Source organism: Blastomyces gilchristii (genome assembly GCF_000003855.2).
Source record: "Blastomyces gilchristii SLH14081 genomic scaffold supercont1.36, whole genome shotgun sequence".
Taxonomy (NCBI): Eukaryota; Fungi; Ascomycota; class Eurotiomycetes; order Onygenales; family Ajellomycetaceae; genus Blastomyces; species Blastomyces gilchristii.
The window spans coordinates 139881-157397 of NW_003101647.1; the positions used below are offsets into that span (position 1 = coordinate 139881).

Consider the following 17517-nt stretch of genomic DNA (forward strand, 5'->3'; position numbering starts at 1 on the left):
AATCAAGTCTACAAAGAAAGGGGGAAAAGGGAAATGAAATGATAGGAAAAGATTATTCACAGGCCCCTCTCATCCACATCCGGATCCGCACCACCAAGATATCTCCACAACCGGCTGAGGTCACGAACAGTCATTCCAGCTCCATCATTCTTATCGTCATCCTCATCATCACCATCACCAGGATCTTCCGCGCAAAACCCACCGCCCGTGCCCACTGATATAACCTCATCCCCGTTCTCACCTACCGCAGCAGACGACTCAAAACCGCCCGTTTTATCTGCCGCCACAGTAGCATAATAAGCCTCCCGATCCCGACACGTACACTCGTCAACACTAACCACCTGATCTAGGAATCCCGTAGGCGCACCCGGCCGATTATGTCCAGGTGGTAGCAGCCGCGTATCCAGCGGAAATATATTATCCAGATAATGCTGATTGAACATATGACCGGTCACGCCGTTCCGGATAAACACTTTACCACTATACCGCGTCTTGGCTGAGCGGACGTTGTACATAACACCCCATCGCGGAACGATGTCCTCCCCGTTAACGTAGTGCTCAATATACCTGATGACTCCTTTTGAGCGACGGCGGCGCGTGGGTGAGCTCACGCTAGGGCCAGAAGGGGAAATGGGAATGGAAGTGGTCTGGATGGCGCGCATGGGGTTGTTGAAATGTGCGGCAGCGGAGCCGAAGGTGTAGACTTCGAGTTTGGCCATGTTCTCGGCGGAGAGGATAGTGAATAGGAGGTCTAGGGCCATGGAGACTATAATGCCGCCCTGTGAATGGGCGATTAGGACTACTTTGTGTACTGTTGGGTCTGTCAGGCAGTGTTTGAGATGGTCGTAAGTATAGCGTATACTGTAGGTGTTGTAGGCGAACGAGCGTTGGAAGATGCATTCGATGATATCCCAGACGAGGCCATTGGTAGGGTTGTGGATTCCAGTGATCGCGCGGCCAAAGGTTCGGGAGAGACGGGCGCAGTTATTGGCGAGGCCGCGATTTCTAAGGGATTTTATGAATAGTTTAGAAATACTCTACCGCGCCAGAATTAATGAAAAGGTGGTAAAAATCGGACATACCCAACCATCACCCCATTCACAAAAATCCACTTCTCACCCTTCCTACCATTTACACTATCCCCAATCCCCTCCTCATCTCCTTCTTCAACCCCAACCCGCGACTCCACCATCATTGGCCCCTGAATCGGCGCGCAAATCGCCCATACCAACCCAATCGTCCCCCAGAAAACCGCCGTGCTCATCCATCCAGGCGACAACGTCACCGCCACCAAAACCAGACAGCCTAAAAGCGTTTCGAAAATGGTGACGAAGGTCAATGTAGCTAGGTACCAGATGTTCTGGGGGCTGAGGGAGAGTTCGTTGGTTGGGTCGTTGGTGGCGAACGGGGAAAAGAGGTTCGGGAGAAGGTAGAGAACAGAAAAGAGGGTGCGAAGATCCCGCCAGGCGAGGGCGAGAGGGTTTTGCCGGGCGCGGGGAGGCGAGGTGTAGACTTGATCGTCTCGTTGTGGGGGCACGTAACAGACCGTCCCTATATCCGGTGGTGTTGCTGGGCTCATTGGGCGGGATATCTATAGAACGACTAAGAGCAACAGGAAAGTAGAGAATATGGGCAGAGTAGATGGAAGTACGGCGGCTCTTTTTTTTAGTTCTCTTTTTCTTGCTCCGCTCCAGCGGAACTTTCCGTGGAAGGAGCAAAATAGAGATTTCAAAGGATACAAGGAGCAGCCCAGCAGGAGTTTGCGTAGAGTAGAGAGCTGAACGGAGGTTCTTTTAAAATCAATAGAGAGAGGATATTCATAAAGATAGAGAGTTGAAGAGAAAGACGGAATATCCGGGGCGTGGTATCCTCAGTAATTCGCGGGAAGATGCTGAAGCCGACAAACTACTGCAGTTCCTGGCACCTTTCTTTCCTTCATGACTCACGCCATGTCGCATATACACAGATATATATGTATAAGTTATATATAGAGAGAGAGCCTTGCAACTTTTGGAGGTCTCAAGGTGATCCAACCCAGCCAACTCTCACAGGTCCGGGTGAGTAAATAGAAAAGTCACCAGAGGAAATAACAGGGAACAAAGGCTGTTTGTAGAGACATTGCAATGTAACCACAACCCAGCCACCATCACCACCATCACCACCACCACTACCACCAGCCAGAGTCGCATCCAGCATCCAGAGCAGGATACACTTTGTGAGCTGGACTGGTCGAGGCTGAGCGGATGTAGTTGTCTGGTCACAAGCACAGAGCTGGGGTTTGGGATGGATGAGAAACGAGAAGCAATGACAAATGTGTCGGAATCTGGTAACTAACTATTGTGGTTGTTCGCGTCAGCTGGTCACTGTATGAAATGTTCTCAGCGCATCCCCCGTTGTAAAATCTCGAACATAGGAATAGAACAGGGCCGTTGGGAGACAATTCTGGAGATGTTTTGTGTCAGCGTGTGATAGGACGACCTGGGAATGTAGTATCACATGATTCGATTCTCTCAGTATAGTTGTATTTGTGACATGGCGGGCTGCATATATAGTTCAAGACTAGACTTACTCACTTGACTATACAGAAGATTTTCCCCCAACGAAGGATAAAAATAATAAGAGATCAGAAAGGCAAAGAAAGACGGGGAGTTGAGTATGACCTGCGTTATTAGCGCACCACATAGAGAACATGCTTGAGAAAATGGAGGAAAAAACAAAGGCCGGATAAGAACTCCTGCCCATCCAATATGTAAATGCATCCGTAGTCGCTCATGAGCCTGTTCACGGGTTACAAAAAGGGGAAAGAGAAGAAATGAAAAATAAAAAAGAGTGTACAATGTAGCGTGACTAGAAGGAAGGGAAAAAAAAGGGGGGGAGAGAACATGAAAAGCAGCAAAGAGCACGGGAAACAATAATAAAAATATAAAATCGGATCCACCAGCGTAAATAGCTCCTGTGGAGGTAGTTAGTGTGCACATCACATCCACCTCCTAAGATTATACCCAATATAAAAATCTGAATGAAAAAAGTCGTACAGCTCCAAACCCAAACCAGCCGGAAGAAACAAACAAAAAACTATTTCGTCCCCCCCACCCTCGCAGCTCCACCACTAGCTCTCCACCAAACATCGCCGCCCCATCTCATCATCCGCTCAACCGCTGCTGTGGGTGTATCGACCGCAGGCCGGATATCAAGATAAAACACCGGCTCACCGTCCGGCCCCGGAGGCCCGGAGTAGTAGTCAATCACGTAGCGCACTTCTTTGGGTCCTGAGGGTGTCTGGCGTTGGACGTACCAGTCATGTCGGTCGAAGGGGGGCGCTGTTCTATTTTTTTTGTTAGCTTGTGTATATGAGATAGTGAAATGGAAAGGGGGGTCCAGGCGCAACCCACCCAAACTTAGCCGGATAAACCCAACCCAGCGCCTGCAAAATGCTCGCCTTGGGCGTCCACTCCTGCGGCCTGCCCTGAAATCTCACCAGGCGCGGCTCAGGCAGCCGACCACCAGCATCATCCACACCACCAGGACTACTCTCCCTCCACTTCTCCCTCTCCATCTCCTCCCGATGCACCTCCTCCCACAACCCCAGCTCCCCCTTCTTGCACCGCTGCCACCCCTTCCACAGCCCGCCCGCAAACGTACGTTCCCACCCCACAATCTCCTCCCACGCGCCCTCGTTGAGGAAATTGTGAACCGCAACCATCGCCTCGACGGCGTCCTGCGGTGTGTCCGAGTAGCCCTTGCGCAGCAGCGCGTTGTACATCTGCTGCGGGGAGGGGTATTCCCATCTGCTGCCGCCGCCGTCGGTGTTGTCGTCGGCGCGCGGGATGGAGGAGATCTCGCGCTCGACGGGGAGGTCGAAGGTTTGGTTTGGCGCGCGGGTCTGCGGGATGGAGGTGAACATGTAGTTTAGGGGGTTGAGTTTGGAGAGGGTTGATTGTGATTCAGATGTGGTGGGGTCAGGGGTTGCGGCGGCGGCGGCGGTGGGCTGTTGCGGGGTAGGCAATGAAGAAGGGGCTACGTAGAAGGGGGAATCCTTTGAGCGGATGGGACAGGCTGAAGGTGGTTGTTCTGTGTCATTCTTGCTCTGGCCTGGAAGGGTGCGGATGGGACAACCGGATTGGGACTATGCGCGGGCAGCAGGAAAAGTGGGGAGGGTCTGATTAGCCGATTTTGTTCAAGACAATTGGAATTTAAGGATTTTTCATTGGGATGCATGGTTACCGCCTGGGTGTTATCCGATCGTGGTAATCCAAGTCTCTGCCGCTCTGCACCTTGCGTGTATTCGTTGGCGGTTGGAGATGGCCCCGAGGGTTTGGAAGCCCAGAACCAGCCCATGTTTATTATTTGTTGTGATTTATTTGTATTTTCAGAATGGCAGATATATATAATTTTCGTGGAGGGGTATATTCTGTTGTTGGTGGAAAGCAGACACGGATTGCAGGCGATACTCAATTGAGGTTGTAGTTTAACTATGTATGATGAAATATTGTTTTGGGAACAGAAAGAAAGTTTTTTTTAACTTTTTTTTTTTGCAGCAAAGAAATCCAGCGATGATGACGCTCACGTGATGGCGCACTAATCAACCAATCATATCTACATATAATCTGTACTCTGTACTCCTATGAGAATAAACCAGTTAAATACAAAAATTAATAATGAAATACCAGCAGCTCAGTATTACGTCTCTACCCATAGAGTATTATTTCCCAAAAAGGCTCAAAAAATGAAAATAAAATCAAATAAACCGCCCAAAGTAACCTCCATCGCAACCCAATCCAATCCCAAAAAACATGAGTGAAGTATAGACTCCCTACGAACAATAAGCAGGCCAAACCCAAACTCGCTGACCAAAGAGCCGAACATAAATAAGGATACAAAAATAAGTATAACTACACCAAGAAGAGGGAAATTATAAAACAAAAACGGAAACAGAAAGAAAGAAACAAACCAAAATCCCAAAGTCGAACTCCCCCTTTTCCTTTTCCCTTCTTCGCCGTCTTTTTCTTTTTTGCCCATCTGCCGCCCAAAAGAATATACCAGAATTAAAATCCAAATCCAGACCGAAACGAAAACGAAAGCGGTATATAATAATACACTCAGCCATATATCCCTTTATTCTGACCTCTTGGCCATACCTCCCTTACGCCACCTCCACAACAGCAGGCCCTCGCACAACCTCCTCCCAAATACCTCGAAACACCTTGCCCTGCAACTCAGAAATATACAAATACCCTTTCAACACCTCCTCAACCGCCTTCCACCCATCGTCCCCATTCCCATTGCCATTGCCATTACTACTACCAACATACACGTGCTCCCCACCCCACCCAGTCCCAGTCCCAGTCCCAAGGACAGGCCGAATCCACCCCCTAACCGCCGCAACATCCCTCAACCGCTCTAGAAACCACGGCTTCGTCTTCTGGGCCCTCGAGCCGCGCGCACCCAGGAACGCCGCCCAGGCGACCAGGTCGAGCCACGCGCTTGGTAAACTGGGGAACATGGACGTAGGGAACCTGCTGACAGCCACGCTGAGGTGGCGTGTAAGGGCGCAACCGAGACCGGAGGAGGGCGGGGAGACGATGAAGAAGTGGTTTATGTGGCAGATGGCGGCGACCCGGGCGATGGCTTCGAGGGGTTGGAGTGGTGGTTCTGAGGTTATGGAGGTTACGGAAGTGGGGGGAGTTTTCTGGCCGAGCCGGTACGGGTACTCTAGTAATTCGTATTGCATCTCGTGGCTTTTGTAAACGAATATTTCGTTCTCGACGGTGGAGAAGTTTGCTGGGTGCTGGGCGCTGGCGTGTTCGAAGAAGAGGATCTCGCGGAGGCCCCTGAGGGCGTTTCGAAGTGGTGTGGAGAGAGCTTCGTTGGTGCAGAGGGCCATACCGGTGTTGGATAGTTGGGAGGTGGGTGGTGGGAGTATCCGTCCTGCGGTCTCCGGTGGGATTGGTTGTAAGTCCCATGTTAACGGGAAAAGGGGGCGTGACATGAGTGCAGAAGCGGACATGATATCGCATCTATGGGAATGTTTAGAAGGGGGTTGAATCTAACATGAGTTAATCTATTTTGAGAAGGGCAGGTAACCTACGTTAATATGTTAGAGAGCACGCGCATCCCCTCTCCTTGGAATGAGGAACCGAAAACACCTCCGCGCAAGTCAACCATCTTTTTCAATCCCTTGATATGAATTCTGGCTTCGTCGAAATCGCCAATAGTCAACTAGAGTATGTTTGCGATGATCAGCATATTTGCACAACTAAATGTATTCATAAAAGCATAAAAGACCAATCATAGCAAAGACGGACAAAGAAAGAAGTATAAAACCTACCGCACAAGACGTCAAACTAACAACAATATCAAAGGCCGAATCCGACAGCGACAGCTTCGGATCATTTATTTTCCTATTCATTTCATCAATACACCGAGCCTTCATCATGTAATAGTCCGGCTCGAACAGCTTGTCATTTTCAGAACCAGCTCTAGCCGCGATAGACAAGGGGTCCGGATTCTTCCCTTGCAAGACAGCTCGATGCGCGGCGCACAGACTCATGTAGCCGAAGAAAGGCCCTGCTTCAGAGATTGTCGCGTTGATAATTAGGGCCATGCGTTTTTTGCTGTCATGGGGCTGTTTTGTTTCCGCGGGGAAGGTCATGGGAATTAGGACAGCGGAGACTTTTTCAATATATGATCAGCTTAATTCCGATGGGATATAGGTATAATATTTTTGTTAAAAAATACAAGCGAAAAATAAAACAAAATAGAAGGTTACCTACAGTATTTTATCAGTCCGTCTATTATGGTATTGGTAGGCGGACTTGAGCCCGGGAGGGTGCCGAAGGGGTCAAAAGCCCAGGTAGGGGAATCCGTCCACAGATTGGGGAAGTAAGGTGAATCTGAATCATCCTTACCCGGCACGACGGCGGCGCCATCTCCAGACGGTGATCCGCCGGTCATCCATAAATCCGAAATCGAGGTCGGACTTAGGCTCATCGTTGTCGTATCTGATATACTGTTGTTGTCAATATCCCTTGTCGTATCCGCGTCGCTAACGCTAGCACGGGCGCTGGCATTGGCACTTGCGCTCGCACTGGGAGTGCTTTTCCGCTGGTTCTTTGCAGTGGATGCGGCGGTCTGGGTATCAGTCTTATTTTTACTGGCAGTTGGCGACGAGCTCTTCTCTTTAGCAGCACCACGCTTGGATGTCCGCTTTAGACCGAGTAGTCTCTCTCTGCGCCGCACGTCGCGCATAACATGGGACCTGATCGCCTTGCGGGCGTTTGCGTCCTTGATCCGTTTCGAGGCGAGATCGTCATCGTGGTCGATGAAGGTGAAAGATGGGGCGTCTGACGGGATTGATGATTTGGATGATTTTGGAGCTAATTGCATTTGACAGCGGCGCAAGATGAGATACGGTTAGCATACCAACTGGTTGTTCTTGCGCATAATGAAACGTTGCACAATCTGGGGTATAATTATAGAACAAATGGGGGGAACAAAAACTCAATCCAGGCGCACTGGGGTAGGATGAATGGGGTATATATTGGTAACCGCCATTCCTCCGCAGTTTCTATAGACTATGGAAAGGAAAACGGATACAACAACGGCAGAGAGTAGTATAGCATCCAAAAACGTGGGCTATAATAAATTGGAATACTACAACAAACTCCCTGGGATAGCCTCTGACTGGCAGTATCATAGAAGCAATGAGGCAGGGACACGGAAAGTTATATAGCAGACTAAAAGAAAACGCGCACCTTGAGCGGGCTTAGCAGGGGAGTTGGACAATGTCGTCCGTCCCTTCGCCTGTATCTGTCTAGGTTGCTGCTGTTGCTGCTGCAGCTGCAGCTGTATATGTGGTAGCTGTGGTGGCTGGTGCTGGTGTCCGTGGTTGTGGCTGTGGTTGTGGTTGTGGTGGATATTGTTTTGCTGTTGCGGCGGTGGTGGTGGTGGTGGCGGAAGGATCTGCGCCGTCTGCTCCCAACGTATGTGGTTCGCCATGGTTTAACTGGTATGTGTAGTGCGAGTGACTCCGTTGTTCTCCTCCAAGACTAGCAGCCTCTTAAATCTATAGCGTAGCAGCCGTGGAAGAGAGGTGTGGATCGCAGGTTCATCCCTGGCATATCGTGGCAAGCGGCGGAGGTGGAGGCGGCGGGCGGCGGGCGGCGGGGAGCTCTCCGTCAACAGAAGAACCGGACCGGGCGCGCGCGGAATATTGCAGGACGGGGGAGACGGCGTGATAATAGCTGCGGAATCAGGCGGGGATAAGTAATAATAGCGAATAAAAGATATGGTGGTGGAATAGATGTGGGGGAACGTTTGGTAGCGGAATCCGGGGAAGAGGACGGGAGGTGGTTGTGTGGAGATATATATATCACGGGAGCGAGATATTTTGAGTTCGGTTTGGTGGACGCAGGAAAGTCAAAAAACAGACGAAAAAGAAAGAAGAGGAAAAAGAAGATGAGAGGAAACCAGACAAGAGCAAAAAAGGCAAAAGCTTCCGCAGATGGAGGCGGAGGTTTTCTTATTATGGTTATATTTAATTCTTCTAGGATAAATAGAGTGTATCTCATATCGTCGTCGTTAGGGATTTGCTCTTGTATGTATGTGGTCAACTAACTATCTATCTACAGCTTAGCTCGTTCGAAGCTCCGCAAACACCAATCAGCAGCCGAGACATCAAGTCCCAAGGGCGGGCTCTAGCTGCATTCCTGTCCAGAGAAGTATCCCGCCCCGCCCCGCCCCCGAAGATCCGATAACATGGCCCAAAGCAATCCAGATGTAGGTCCCTACATCCATCTACCATACACGATTGTGACATAGTTAATTTTATTTGTCTTCAATATTAAACAATTCTTCAATCGTCACCTCATTCCCCCACAGATCTCGGTCCCACGGCGCCCCCGTCGAGTAAATCTACACTCGAAATATCCATGCACTCTAAAAGAGATATAAGATATATACATACATGGCTACAGGATTGAGTGTGCTGCAGTTAGCCTCTCCGGAACTCAGCCATCTTCTGCATCTTGTCCCGTCCCCATCCCATGGGCCTTTTCCATCCCGCGATACAACGGAGGAGTACTATTGGGCCCCCTCTTGAGCCACAACTTGGCGGGCGATCAGGGAGCAAATGGGAGCTTTGAACTCTGTTCTGGCAGCCCACGGCAGCCGATGTGCCGCGCGTGCGCCATCGGTCTTCCGGGCCCTAATAAAAACTACTACCAGGTAGTTAGAGGTATCTTAAACCTTTTGACCCTCCGGGAGCTTGAGATCGTCCATTGTCTGTCCACTGATTGCTGGAAGCAGCTCACTTTTTGGGTTTAAAGCCTTCCTGGAGCAGCCAATATGCAAAATAAGGTTTGGGTGCCTCTTTACCTGGCGCTTTCAACATCATCATGATGACGATGATACAACAATAAGAGGTCCCGTAGGGAGGCGGTTAAGCTTCACAACTGGCAGCCGTTAGTTTGAGCTCCGTAGTTTAGACTTTTCGAGGTCGATCGAGGCAGCCCCAGGCGCCAGAACCATCCGGCGGCCGCCGCTTGCCAAGGTCGCTCGCACCTATAAGGTTTATTTAGTGTTTTTGGCCAAAAGCTTTTTCTGGCTTTTAGTACGGATATCGTGATTGGTGCGGAGTCGCCGGTGGCTTCTGAAAGTAAAATGGTATTATTGTTAAAGAGTGGACCTGCCACCAGTTACTACTAGGTAACAAAAGTAAAATGGAAGAAGTAATAATGTCCTGCGTTTCAAAGAAAGGTAACTGCTAAAACCTTATGCAAGGAGGCAGCCCGGTTTACACTGTAGTAGTAGATCACTAATGAATAGCAATTAATAACATATATACATATCTAACTGCATCAGTTTGTCGTGTTGAGATCTCTTTCATACTGAAGACAGAAGAAGTAGCTAAGTAGATGTGTGTTAAAAGATTGAATGCCCTCATCTGGCTCTTCATATTCAATAAAACTCAGCCCTCTTGATCCTACTGTTCATTCTCTAGTGAAACGGCGTGGGTTTCTATATTGCATATTCATGAAAAATGTATGCAGGTCTGGTGATAAGGAACCATTCCTCCATCCATAACTTTACATATTGACAAAAAGAACCAGAAAAGAAAAATTAAATTAAAATTAAAAATTAAAAAAAATTAAAAAAAAAAATTAAAAAAAAAGGAAAATATATTCATTTCACCATCACTAATTCACTATAATGAAATATTTTCAATGATATCTCAACAATGCAATTAGATTTTAAGGTGATATATTATATGATGAAAATATATACAGAAAATTACATATAAAAATATACATCTAATTCTGTAGATGTTTGTTTGACTTAATAACTCACTCAGAATGTGAAATCTTGAGTGAAGACAGATTCAGTGAGCAAGCAGTCATTAAATCAGTAAAGATTGTAATATTATCAGATTTCTCTGACACTGAATTCATGAACTTTCAGACAGAGCTCTGAAAATGTGATTTAGTCACTTTTTACAAAATCAAGAGTCTACTTTTCTGATTAGAAAGATAATTTTTGAATTTTTCAATCTTTTTCTTATTCAACTATGATCTGTACAGCAGCTCATTCTTTCTTCTCTTTTTACTCTTGAGTCTTTTTTACATCTCTAAGCTTCTTTTCAATCTGCTGTTGAGTAGCTCTTGCAGTCTTATTCATATTTTTTTGCTGCTTTGCTGTCTGATGAGCTGTCTTCTGCTTCATTCACCATGACAAATCTATCAAACTGCTTTGATTCCTCAGAGCAGGTGCAGAGTCATGTGTTTATCACATTGAATGTCCATGATGGCAAGTCATATGCTTTAAAGCTGGTACATTGTGTACTTTCTTTTTATTCAAGAGAACTCAAGTTCTGATCTGTTTGACTCATTCTTGCTGGTGAGATAATGCTGTTGACATCACAGTTGCATCACACACTCACTCTAATTGTATACATTTCTACATGTCTAGGCTAGGCACTGGCCATATGAGAATACAGATTTCTCCCTCATGAAGATCAAACAACATGAGAAGATACTGAGGGCTCCTTGCGTTCGTGAAGCCCGCTTTTGCCCGTCTCGACAGTGTTGGCGAGAATGGTACATGGGGCAGGAAAATGCCATGGGTGGATCAAGCTTAATGATAGTCAATTTAAAGAGTTGGGCAACAAGCATCACATATTTTGTCGATGGGCTATCATCAAAGACAAAGACATGATTCCTCATGAAATCAGCATGAGTGATATCCCCGAAGTACACCGCAAAATGCAAATAGCTCGTAAAGCTCTGCTGTGGCCTGGAGATGTCAAACCTGAGAATTATCGCGGTTCGGTTATCGTGGATTTGGGCAACACGATCACCTATCCTGGAATCCGCCGTTTCTGGTCGAAGTCAAGACGCAGGGAGAGCTTTGCTAGTATGGATCGGTATTTTACTGACTGGGAACAGTCCCATCGAGACGGAAAACTTATCGAGAAGTATAGGAATACGATTCCTTAAAAAAAACTTGGCTGTCGTAAAGAAGCTGGAGGAGGAGTGGTTGAACAAAAAGCAAGATGAACAAGAAAACAGGGAGGAGTCATTTATACAGGGAGATGGGACACATTGGTGGTTGAAATCTGATATGGAGGTCTAAGTTGTACCGTATCTATAATAATTTCTTCATCAACTGAGAATAACCCAGTGGTCAGTTGTGCATGTTCTTGAGATAGATATTCTTTCAAGCATATTTGGCTTTTCATAAATAGTTCAATGGTGATAGACATTTCACCTCCCCCCCCCCCCAAAAAAAAAAAAAAAAAAAAAAAAAAAAAAAAAAAAAAACTTTGAGAACTAAGCTATGGACTATTCGTGAGACCTAGGCGGACAAGAAGAGAAAAAGAATAATGAAACAACAGAACAATAGAATAATAATAGAATAACAGAGCAACAGAAAATGAAAAATGAAAAATGGAATGAAAAGGTTGGCATCAGAACTATTGATCTCCAAAATTCAATGCCGAAAGGAATGCAAACCAGAGTGCCTGCACCTTGTGGTGCCATCACTGAACTGCTAGAGAGATTCTCTCAATGCGACAATCACGGCTTTTTTTTTTCTTGCCTTTTCCATTACTATGGTCACTCTCCCTGCTGCTGCTATTGCTGGTAGATTCAGCCCGAGGTTCGGAGCATTTTACCTCACAGAACTCTGCTTTCCTGTTTATCACATATGGAAGATAAACTTTGCGACTCTTAACACTCAAGGACCTGAACTCCTGTATCACCTCTCATTACTTCCTTTAGTCACATATACGAACATGGCCCCAGATTCGTCGAATTCAAGATGTACTATGTCTTCCATAATCAAATGGCTTCCTCTAGGCGGTGACTGTTCATGGGGGGAAGGTAGCCGAGCTGATGGTGAGGCAATGTAATCTGGCAAGGATTCTAATCGGCTGGGGAGAGGTGATAGCGGACTCGAGAGAGACGAAATGATTCCATCTCGATTCTGTGGAGTGGACGGGCGCTGTGGAGATTGGTATTGCAATATTTCACCAGTGGTTGGTTTGGTGCTGACTACACTCCCAGTGGAGATGTGTTCATACCCCCCTGCTACAGGTCTCCAAGCATGGAGGGGTGGATAGTCATGGCCAATGTCTATATCACGGCCGTCGCCTGATAACAAATGAATTCACCAAAGTGCAAGCTTGACGGTGAGTTTTTTCGGTCCGCTGTTGCTCCATGGGATGCGCTTGAATTCGACAGGTGGAATGTAAATGTCCTTGTTCTGAGGATTGGCGGGAATGCTGGGGTAATCTCATGTCTATTTGCATTTGACTGGATGCTGATGTATGTGAGTCATTTCACTGGTGAGATCTGGATGAAAATTCTTGCTGTGGAGCAAGTTCACGAGGAGATCATTTCATAGTGATACCCGAACCGACCCTTTCCCGCGAAAATCGCATAACGACAACTTCATCCTGGTTAATTATGTACCCATATCATGTCCCCCACTGCGTGTAGCAGTACTTGAGCAATTGTGTAATCGGCCAATAATAGGCTATATAAGTCCGGCTCATCATTGACTTCCATTTCTCTGCAAGCTTCATCTCTCCCAGGCAGTGATTGACATATCCAGTTTCACCTGCTGTTTTCACGGCACCTGCCCAGTCAGGAAATAATGAATTTCTTTCGACACCAGCATCAATATTTGCTCTCCCGCCTCGCGTCATGTCGATGGCATTACTAATGTTCATCCCACTCTGAGCCTTTGCCAGGCCAACGCTGACCTGGGGGACTATATAGCGAGTCATCAGATGCTCAAAGGTGTCTTCATTCCAAATTTCACGTTCAAGCGTGGTTAGGTCTGGGGAACACTTGGGAAGGTATGATCTCGGTTTGCGTAAAATATCGCCATAACAGGCTAGAAGAGTGTCCAACGTGAAATCATCCCAGTCCGAGATGGCAGCCTGATCAGTTGGTAGGCCCTGTGAAGCATTGTCGCTGTTGAGTTCTGGATTTGGCTCAGTAAGATATTCGAGGAGAGTGCGAGAAGTCATTGTCCTTAAGGTTACTTACGGCACTTTTGAAAATCCGACAGGCGAAAGAGCTTCGTCGGGACAGATAACTGAAGTGAAAACCTTAGATTCCCTCGTGATAGGGATGTTGAGAAAAATCGTGATGGGAGAACAGCAGGAATCGATCAAAGTCGCGCTGGAGGATTTTCTATTCAGGAAAGAACAATTGGCTTAGAGATGGCGTTGAAAGTGCAGGTATTTTGCAGGGGAATAGGTTGAAAATAGGTTGAAAATGGTGTGTTAAACAAATCTCAAATGTGATGACAACATGAATTTTAAGAGTACAGCGAGTGAGACTGTCGATGGGAATAGACACCTATTTATGCGCAATCTCTTGCTTCTCAGAAAAGGTGTAGGCCTGGTATATCTTCTCATGGTGAGCCACTGACATCCTTAGAGCCAGTGCTATTCAGCCTATTCTTGCCGCTGGCTGGTTCCCATTGAGATGAGAGAGATTGGAGGTGAGAACCTCCGTCCATTTCATTACACTCAATGCGGAAAAGAAATCGTCGTTGGCTCTGGCATGATTGGAGCGCTTATCCACACAGGTTCACGCCCCTGGCTAGGTCCAAAGATAGCGACCAACGAAACGAGATGACCTTTAGTTATCTGTTAACAAAGCTGCGCCGCTCTGGTTCCATCACCAGGGGTGAGGGGTAAGCGCCAGACTGAAACAACAAATGTAATAATTATGTAGTTCTAACTTGGGTTGGATTTTTATGTATATCATATTGTTCAAACAGTCACTCCAGCACCGGCAGCACAGAAGAATCAAAGAGAAGGTAAGAAACTTCAATTTTCAACAATAAGTACAGATAGAGCTAGACAGTGTCACAGTGGTCTGTTCTAACTTGAGTTACATTTCAGGAAATCTTGAACTTGATTATTATGAAAGATCTCATGATCAGTGAATATAAAAATTTTGTATACTTATTATTCATACTGTTCAGTAACTAATTCAATTTCAGCATAAACTATGATTTATGAAGCTTGACAGCTGTATTTGATTAGTGTAAAGTTTATTTCAAACCCAGTGTTGAGTTTGATGTGAGCTCTCGGCATCATAAAAAAAAAGCTTCAATTGTGAGAACCTGAAAAGACAGGGTTTTTTTTCGGTCGGGTCCCGGGTCGGGTTTACAACGCTACTCTTGACAGAGAGAAGAAATATATGATATATAATCAAACTTTCAGCAAATAGCTTTAAAGTCTGAGAAGTGAAATTGAGCTTGTCTTTATCAAAATTTGCATATATAGACTTATTGTGAGAATATTTTCAACTAAATTGAATTAACATAAATTGTCTAGCATTATATATTTGAAATGTACAATACTCAATCTGCTGCAACTCACTCTTGTTTGACTGCAGTAGCAGAGACAGTTTTCAAACTCTTCTTGTTGCTGATACTCAGTACAGAGTAGTGAATCCCTAAGACACAGCACATTTCAACCAATCTTTCAACATCTTGATCCATTTTGTATCATGTGATGTGTGCAGAAGATCTGAAGAAGAGAAGAGAACTGAAGAATGAAAAAGGAATCTCAATTTGACAGTTCATCTTGTGTCTATCTTAAATAGTTCTTGAGATAGAGCAGGCAATTCCTCCTGACCTACCTGCAACCACATAGTGTCACTCAATCTCATCCATGATCTCACACCCACCCAGCACACCCATACTCACCTGCACTCACCATCACATTGTGTGATCATCACTCTTCAAGTAGTAGCAACTTGGAGGCTCGACATGTAGTTGGGCATGTTGTAAAGTGGCTTGAGTACGGCTGAGCGGACGGGAAGCCCTATTTTCCACTCCCTATGTTCGTATGTGATAGACGTCTTCTTATTGCACGTTTTAAGGGCTGTTTTGTTCGGGGTCTTAGTGGAGCTGGGGACAACCATAGGAGATACAGGAGAAAACTTTGCTTAAGAGAAAAGCGAAGAATAAAATACATTACATTACATAGCGATTGAAAAAAAGACATTAATTTCCGTGAGAATAGAAAGGCAATCCGTCCCCTCCCCTCCCCTCCCCTCCCATCCCATGCCATCTCAAGATTCATACGCCCGTAACATGCTATATAAACATACCACGCACTATATCCAGAGAGGTAGGGGGGACCCCGCATTGGGATACTAACTGGTATAAAGGACAAAAGGTAGAAAAACAGAAGATAGAAAGAAAAGCAACCAGCAAATAGTATAAACATGAGAAAAATACATCCGTGCGCCACCTCCGCTCTCCCATCCCCAAATAAAAACTATATTAAAAAAACGGGAGTAAAATAGAAAAGAAAAAGAAAAGAAAACATCTTTCTCTCTAATAAATAACAACTTACGTTGCTTGCTCTGTTGTTTGATTCGCGTGCTGGCGTCATTCAGGTAGGCGAAGTTTATGAAATGCTGCATTCATATTTCCGGCCAAGGCTTGTCGCTGATGTATACAAGCTGTCCGCGTGGTAAGTGTGCCCAAGCGAATGTAGATGCGAAAGGTCGTTCTTTGGCGAGTGGTCCTGAAAATACATCTTGTCTCCTTCATTTTCACCCATTCCTAGCTCATGATGGATGGCAGAAAACACCAACGTGTTCAAATGTAAAGTGCATCCGTCCAAATCTTATCCGCTCCCGTCATCAAACAGTCTAATCAACAACGCATATCCCAGCACCACCATCAGCCCAACCCATACCTTATGCCGTCGAATCCAACTCTGACCCACGTCCCTTGCAGCTTGACCACCTTCTACCACAGCACCAAGGCCTGCCGCACTCCCCGCATGTCGTCTGCGCAAAGCACTCGCTTCCGGCGAGCATCTTGTACCACCGGCGCCACTCCCACCCCCACCATTGGTAGTAGCGCCACTATTAGGATCCGGCAAAAACTGGCCCGTAGCTGGATCCACCCGATTCTCCTCCATCCACTTCCAATTCTCCTTATCTACATCTGCCCACTCTGTGCGAAATTTCAACCCTCCATCACCAGCCTTCACACTCCCAACCCCCCTGGTCGATGGCGATACGCCTGGCACCGCCTTGGTATACGACCCGCCGCCCGTCGAGTTCCACCATCTCGAGCGCGCAGCGAGGATCTTGCGTTCGGACTCGGAGGCGCTAACGGAGCCCGTCGTCATCTCCTCGCTAGTCATGAAGGAGAGGAGGCCGATGAGGATTGTGGAGACTTCCCAGGCTGGATTGAAGGATTTGGGGTGGAAGTCGCTAATGCTGAGACAGAGGCGAGTAGAGGATTGGAAGCGACCGGATGGGGTGTGCATGCGGATTGCGGGGGGCGCGAAGGGGTATTCTGGTGGGAACATTAGGGTACCCCAGTATTGGCCATTTTCGTAGGGGGTCTTAGGGGGGCCGGTGATTATGTAGTGCCATCTGTCAGAAATTTATTAGATTTTAATTTTTCCCCGTGGATAAGGGTCAGGGGTGTTTTACTCTAGAATATTTGAATCGGAGGGGTGTGCTATGATATATGGTGGCGGGTTCTTTTGGATGTTCTGGTATTCGCGCACAAGCTAAACATATCGAGAAACACATATCGCTGTTAGTCACCTCCCGTCTCCCATCTCGTTCTGTACAATATTCTGGGGTTTGCACACTCACGCGTTTGTTGGCGGCTCTTGTAGCCATCTCGAGAGGGCCGGCTGTGTCCCGAGAGGAACCAGTGATCGGTACAACGGAACGGAGAAGGAGGAGCTCACGGAAGCGCAAAGAGGGTAGTAAGTTACTAGAAAGTCTAACACCAAGTACGTAGGACGAGAGTTGTAATAGGCAGGGTGAGAACTGGAGTGTGAAGTGTTGAAGTAAAGAAAGATCAAGATGAAGCTGAAGTTGCAAAGGCCAGGTGGATCCCCCGTAATGTAATAGGACCGTCAACCGTGACAGTACGTACCATACGATACGCCCGTCCGCTACAATATATAATCACGTGACTATTTACCGTAAAGGCAATCCCATCCCGGCTCCCGAA

At 46.8% G+C, this 17517-nt stretch overlaps 7 protein-coding genes across 7 annotated transcripts; 2 read left to right on the forward strand and 5 right to left on the reverse strand.

Moving 5' to 3' along the window:
* Positions 1 to 56: 56 nt before the first annotated feature.
* On the reverse strand, positions 57 to 1579 carry BDBG_09132 (uncharacterized protein; the record flags this gene model as incomplete). Its single annotated transcript, XM_002620400.1, has 2 exons — positions 57 to 1005; positions 1083 to 1579. 2 exons carry the CDS (start codon positions 1577 to 1579, stop codon positions 57 to 59), a joined length of 1446 nt encoding a protein of 481 aa, XP_002620446.1.
* A 1496-nt stretch (positions 1580 to 3075) lies between these two features.
* On the reverse strand, positions 3076 to 4338 carry BDBG_09133 (cytochrome c heme-lyase; the record flags this gene model as incomplete). Its single annotated transcript, XM_002620401.2, has 3 exons — positions 3076 to 3325; positions 3393 to 4126; positions 4225 to 4338. The coding sequence occupies 3 exons, from the start codon at positions 4336 to 4338 to the stop codon at positions 3076 to 3078; spliced, it is 1098 nt and encodes a 365-aa protein (XP_002620447.1).
* A 166-nt stretch (positions 4339 to 4504) lies between these two features.
* Positions 4505 to 9823, reverse strand: BDBG_09134 (tachykinin family protein). Its single transcript, XM_002620402.2, has 6 exons — positions 9562 to 9823; positions 7755 to 9444; positions 6774 to 7376; positions 6329 to 6672; positions 6089 to 6219; positions 4505 to 6017 (listed from the first exon to the last, which is right to left on the reverse strand). Exons 2-6 carry the CDS (start codon positions 7996 to 7998, stop codon positions 5144 to 5146), a joined length of 2196 nt encoding a protein of 731 aa, XP_002620448.1. The 5' UTR covers positions 7999 to 9444; positions 9562 to 9823; the 3' UTR covers positions 4505 to 5143.
* Positions 9824 to 10466: 643 nt separating this feature from the next.
* On the forward strand, positions 10467 to 11211 carry BDBG_17962 (uncharacterized protein; the record flags this gene model as incomplete). Its single annotated transcript, XM_031725572.1, has 2 exons — positions 10467 to 10826; positions 10966 to 11211. Exons 1-2 carry the CDS (start codon positions 10725 to 10727, stop codon positions 11209 to 11211), a joined length of 348 nt encoding a protein of 115 aa, XP_031581248.1. The 5' UTR covers positions 10467 to 10724.
* A 17-nt stretch (positions 11212 to 11228) lies between these two features.
* Positions 11229 to 11492, forward strand: BDBG_17963 (uncharacterized protein; the record flags this gene model as incomplete). Its single annotated transcript, XM_031725573.1, has 1 exon — positions 11229 to 11492. The coding sequence occupies one exon, from the start codon at positions 11229 to 11231 to the stop codon at positions 11490 to 11492; it is 264 nt and encodes an 87-aa protein (XP_031581249.1).
* A 1481-nt stretch (positions 11493 to 12973) lies between these two features.
* BDBG_09136 (uncharacterized protein) lies at positions 12974 to 13598 on the reverse strand (the record flags this gene model as incomplete). The annotated part of the gene is made up of 1 exon (XM_031723885.1): positions 12974 to 13598. Exon 1 carries the CDS (start codon positions 13529 to 13531, stop codon positions 12974 to 12976), a length of 558 nt encoding a protein of 185 aa, XP_031581250.1. The 5' UTR covers positions 13532 to 13598.
* A 1645-nt stretch (positions 13599 to 15243) lies between these two features.
* Positions 15244 to 17474, reverse strand: BDBG_09137 (ubiquitin-conjugating enzyme E2 J2). The gene is made up of 3 exons (XM_002620405.2): positions 17151 to 17474; positions 16983 to 17062; positions 15244 to 16922 (listed from the first exon to the last, which is right to left on the reverse strand). Exons 1-3 carry the CDS (start codon positions 17175 to 17177, stop codon positions 16160 to 16162), a joined length of 870 nt encoding a protein of 289 aa, XP_002620451.1. The 5' UTR covers positions 17178 to 17474; the 3' UTR covers positions 15244 to 16159.
* Positions 17475 to 17517: the final 43 nt, after the last annotated feature.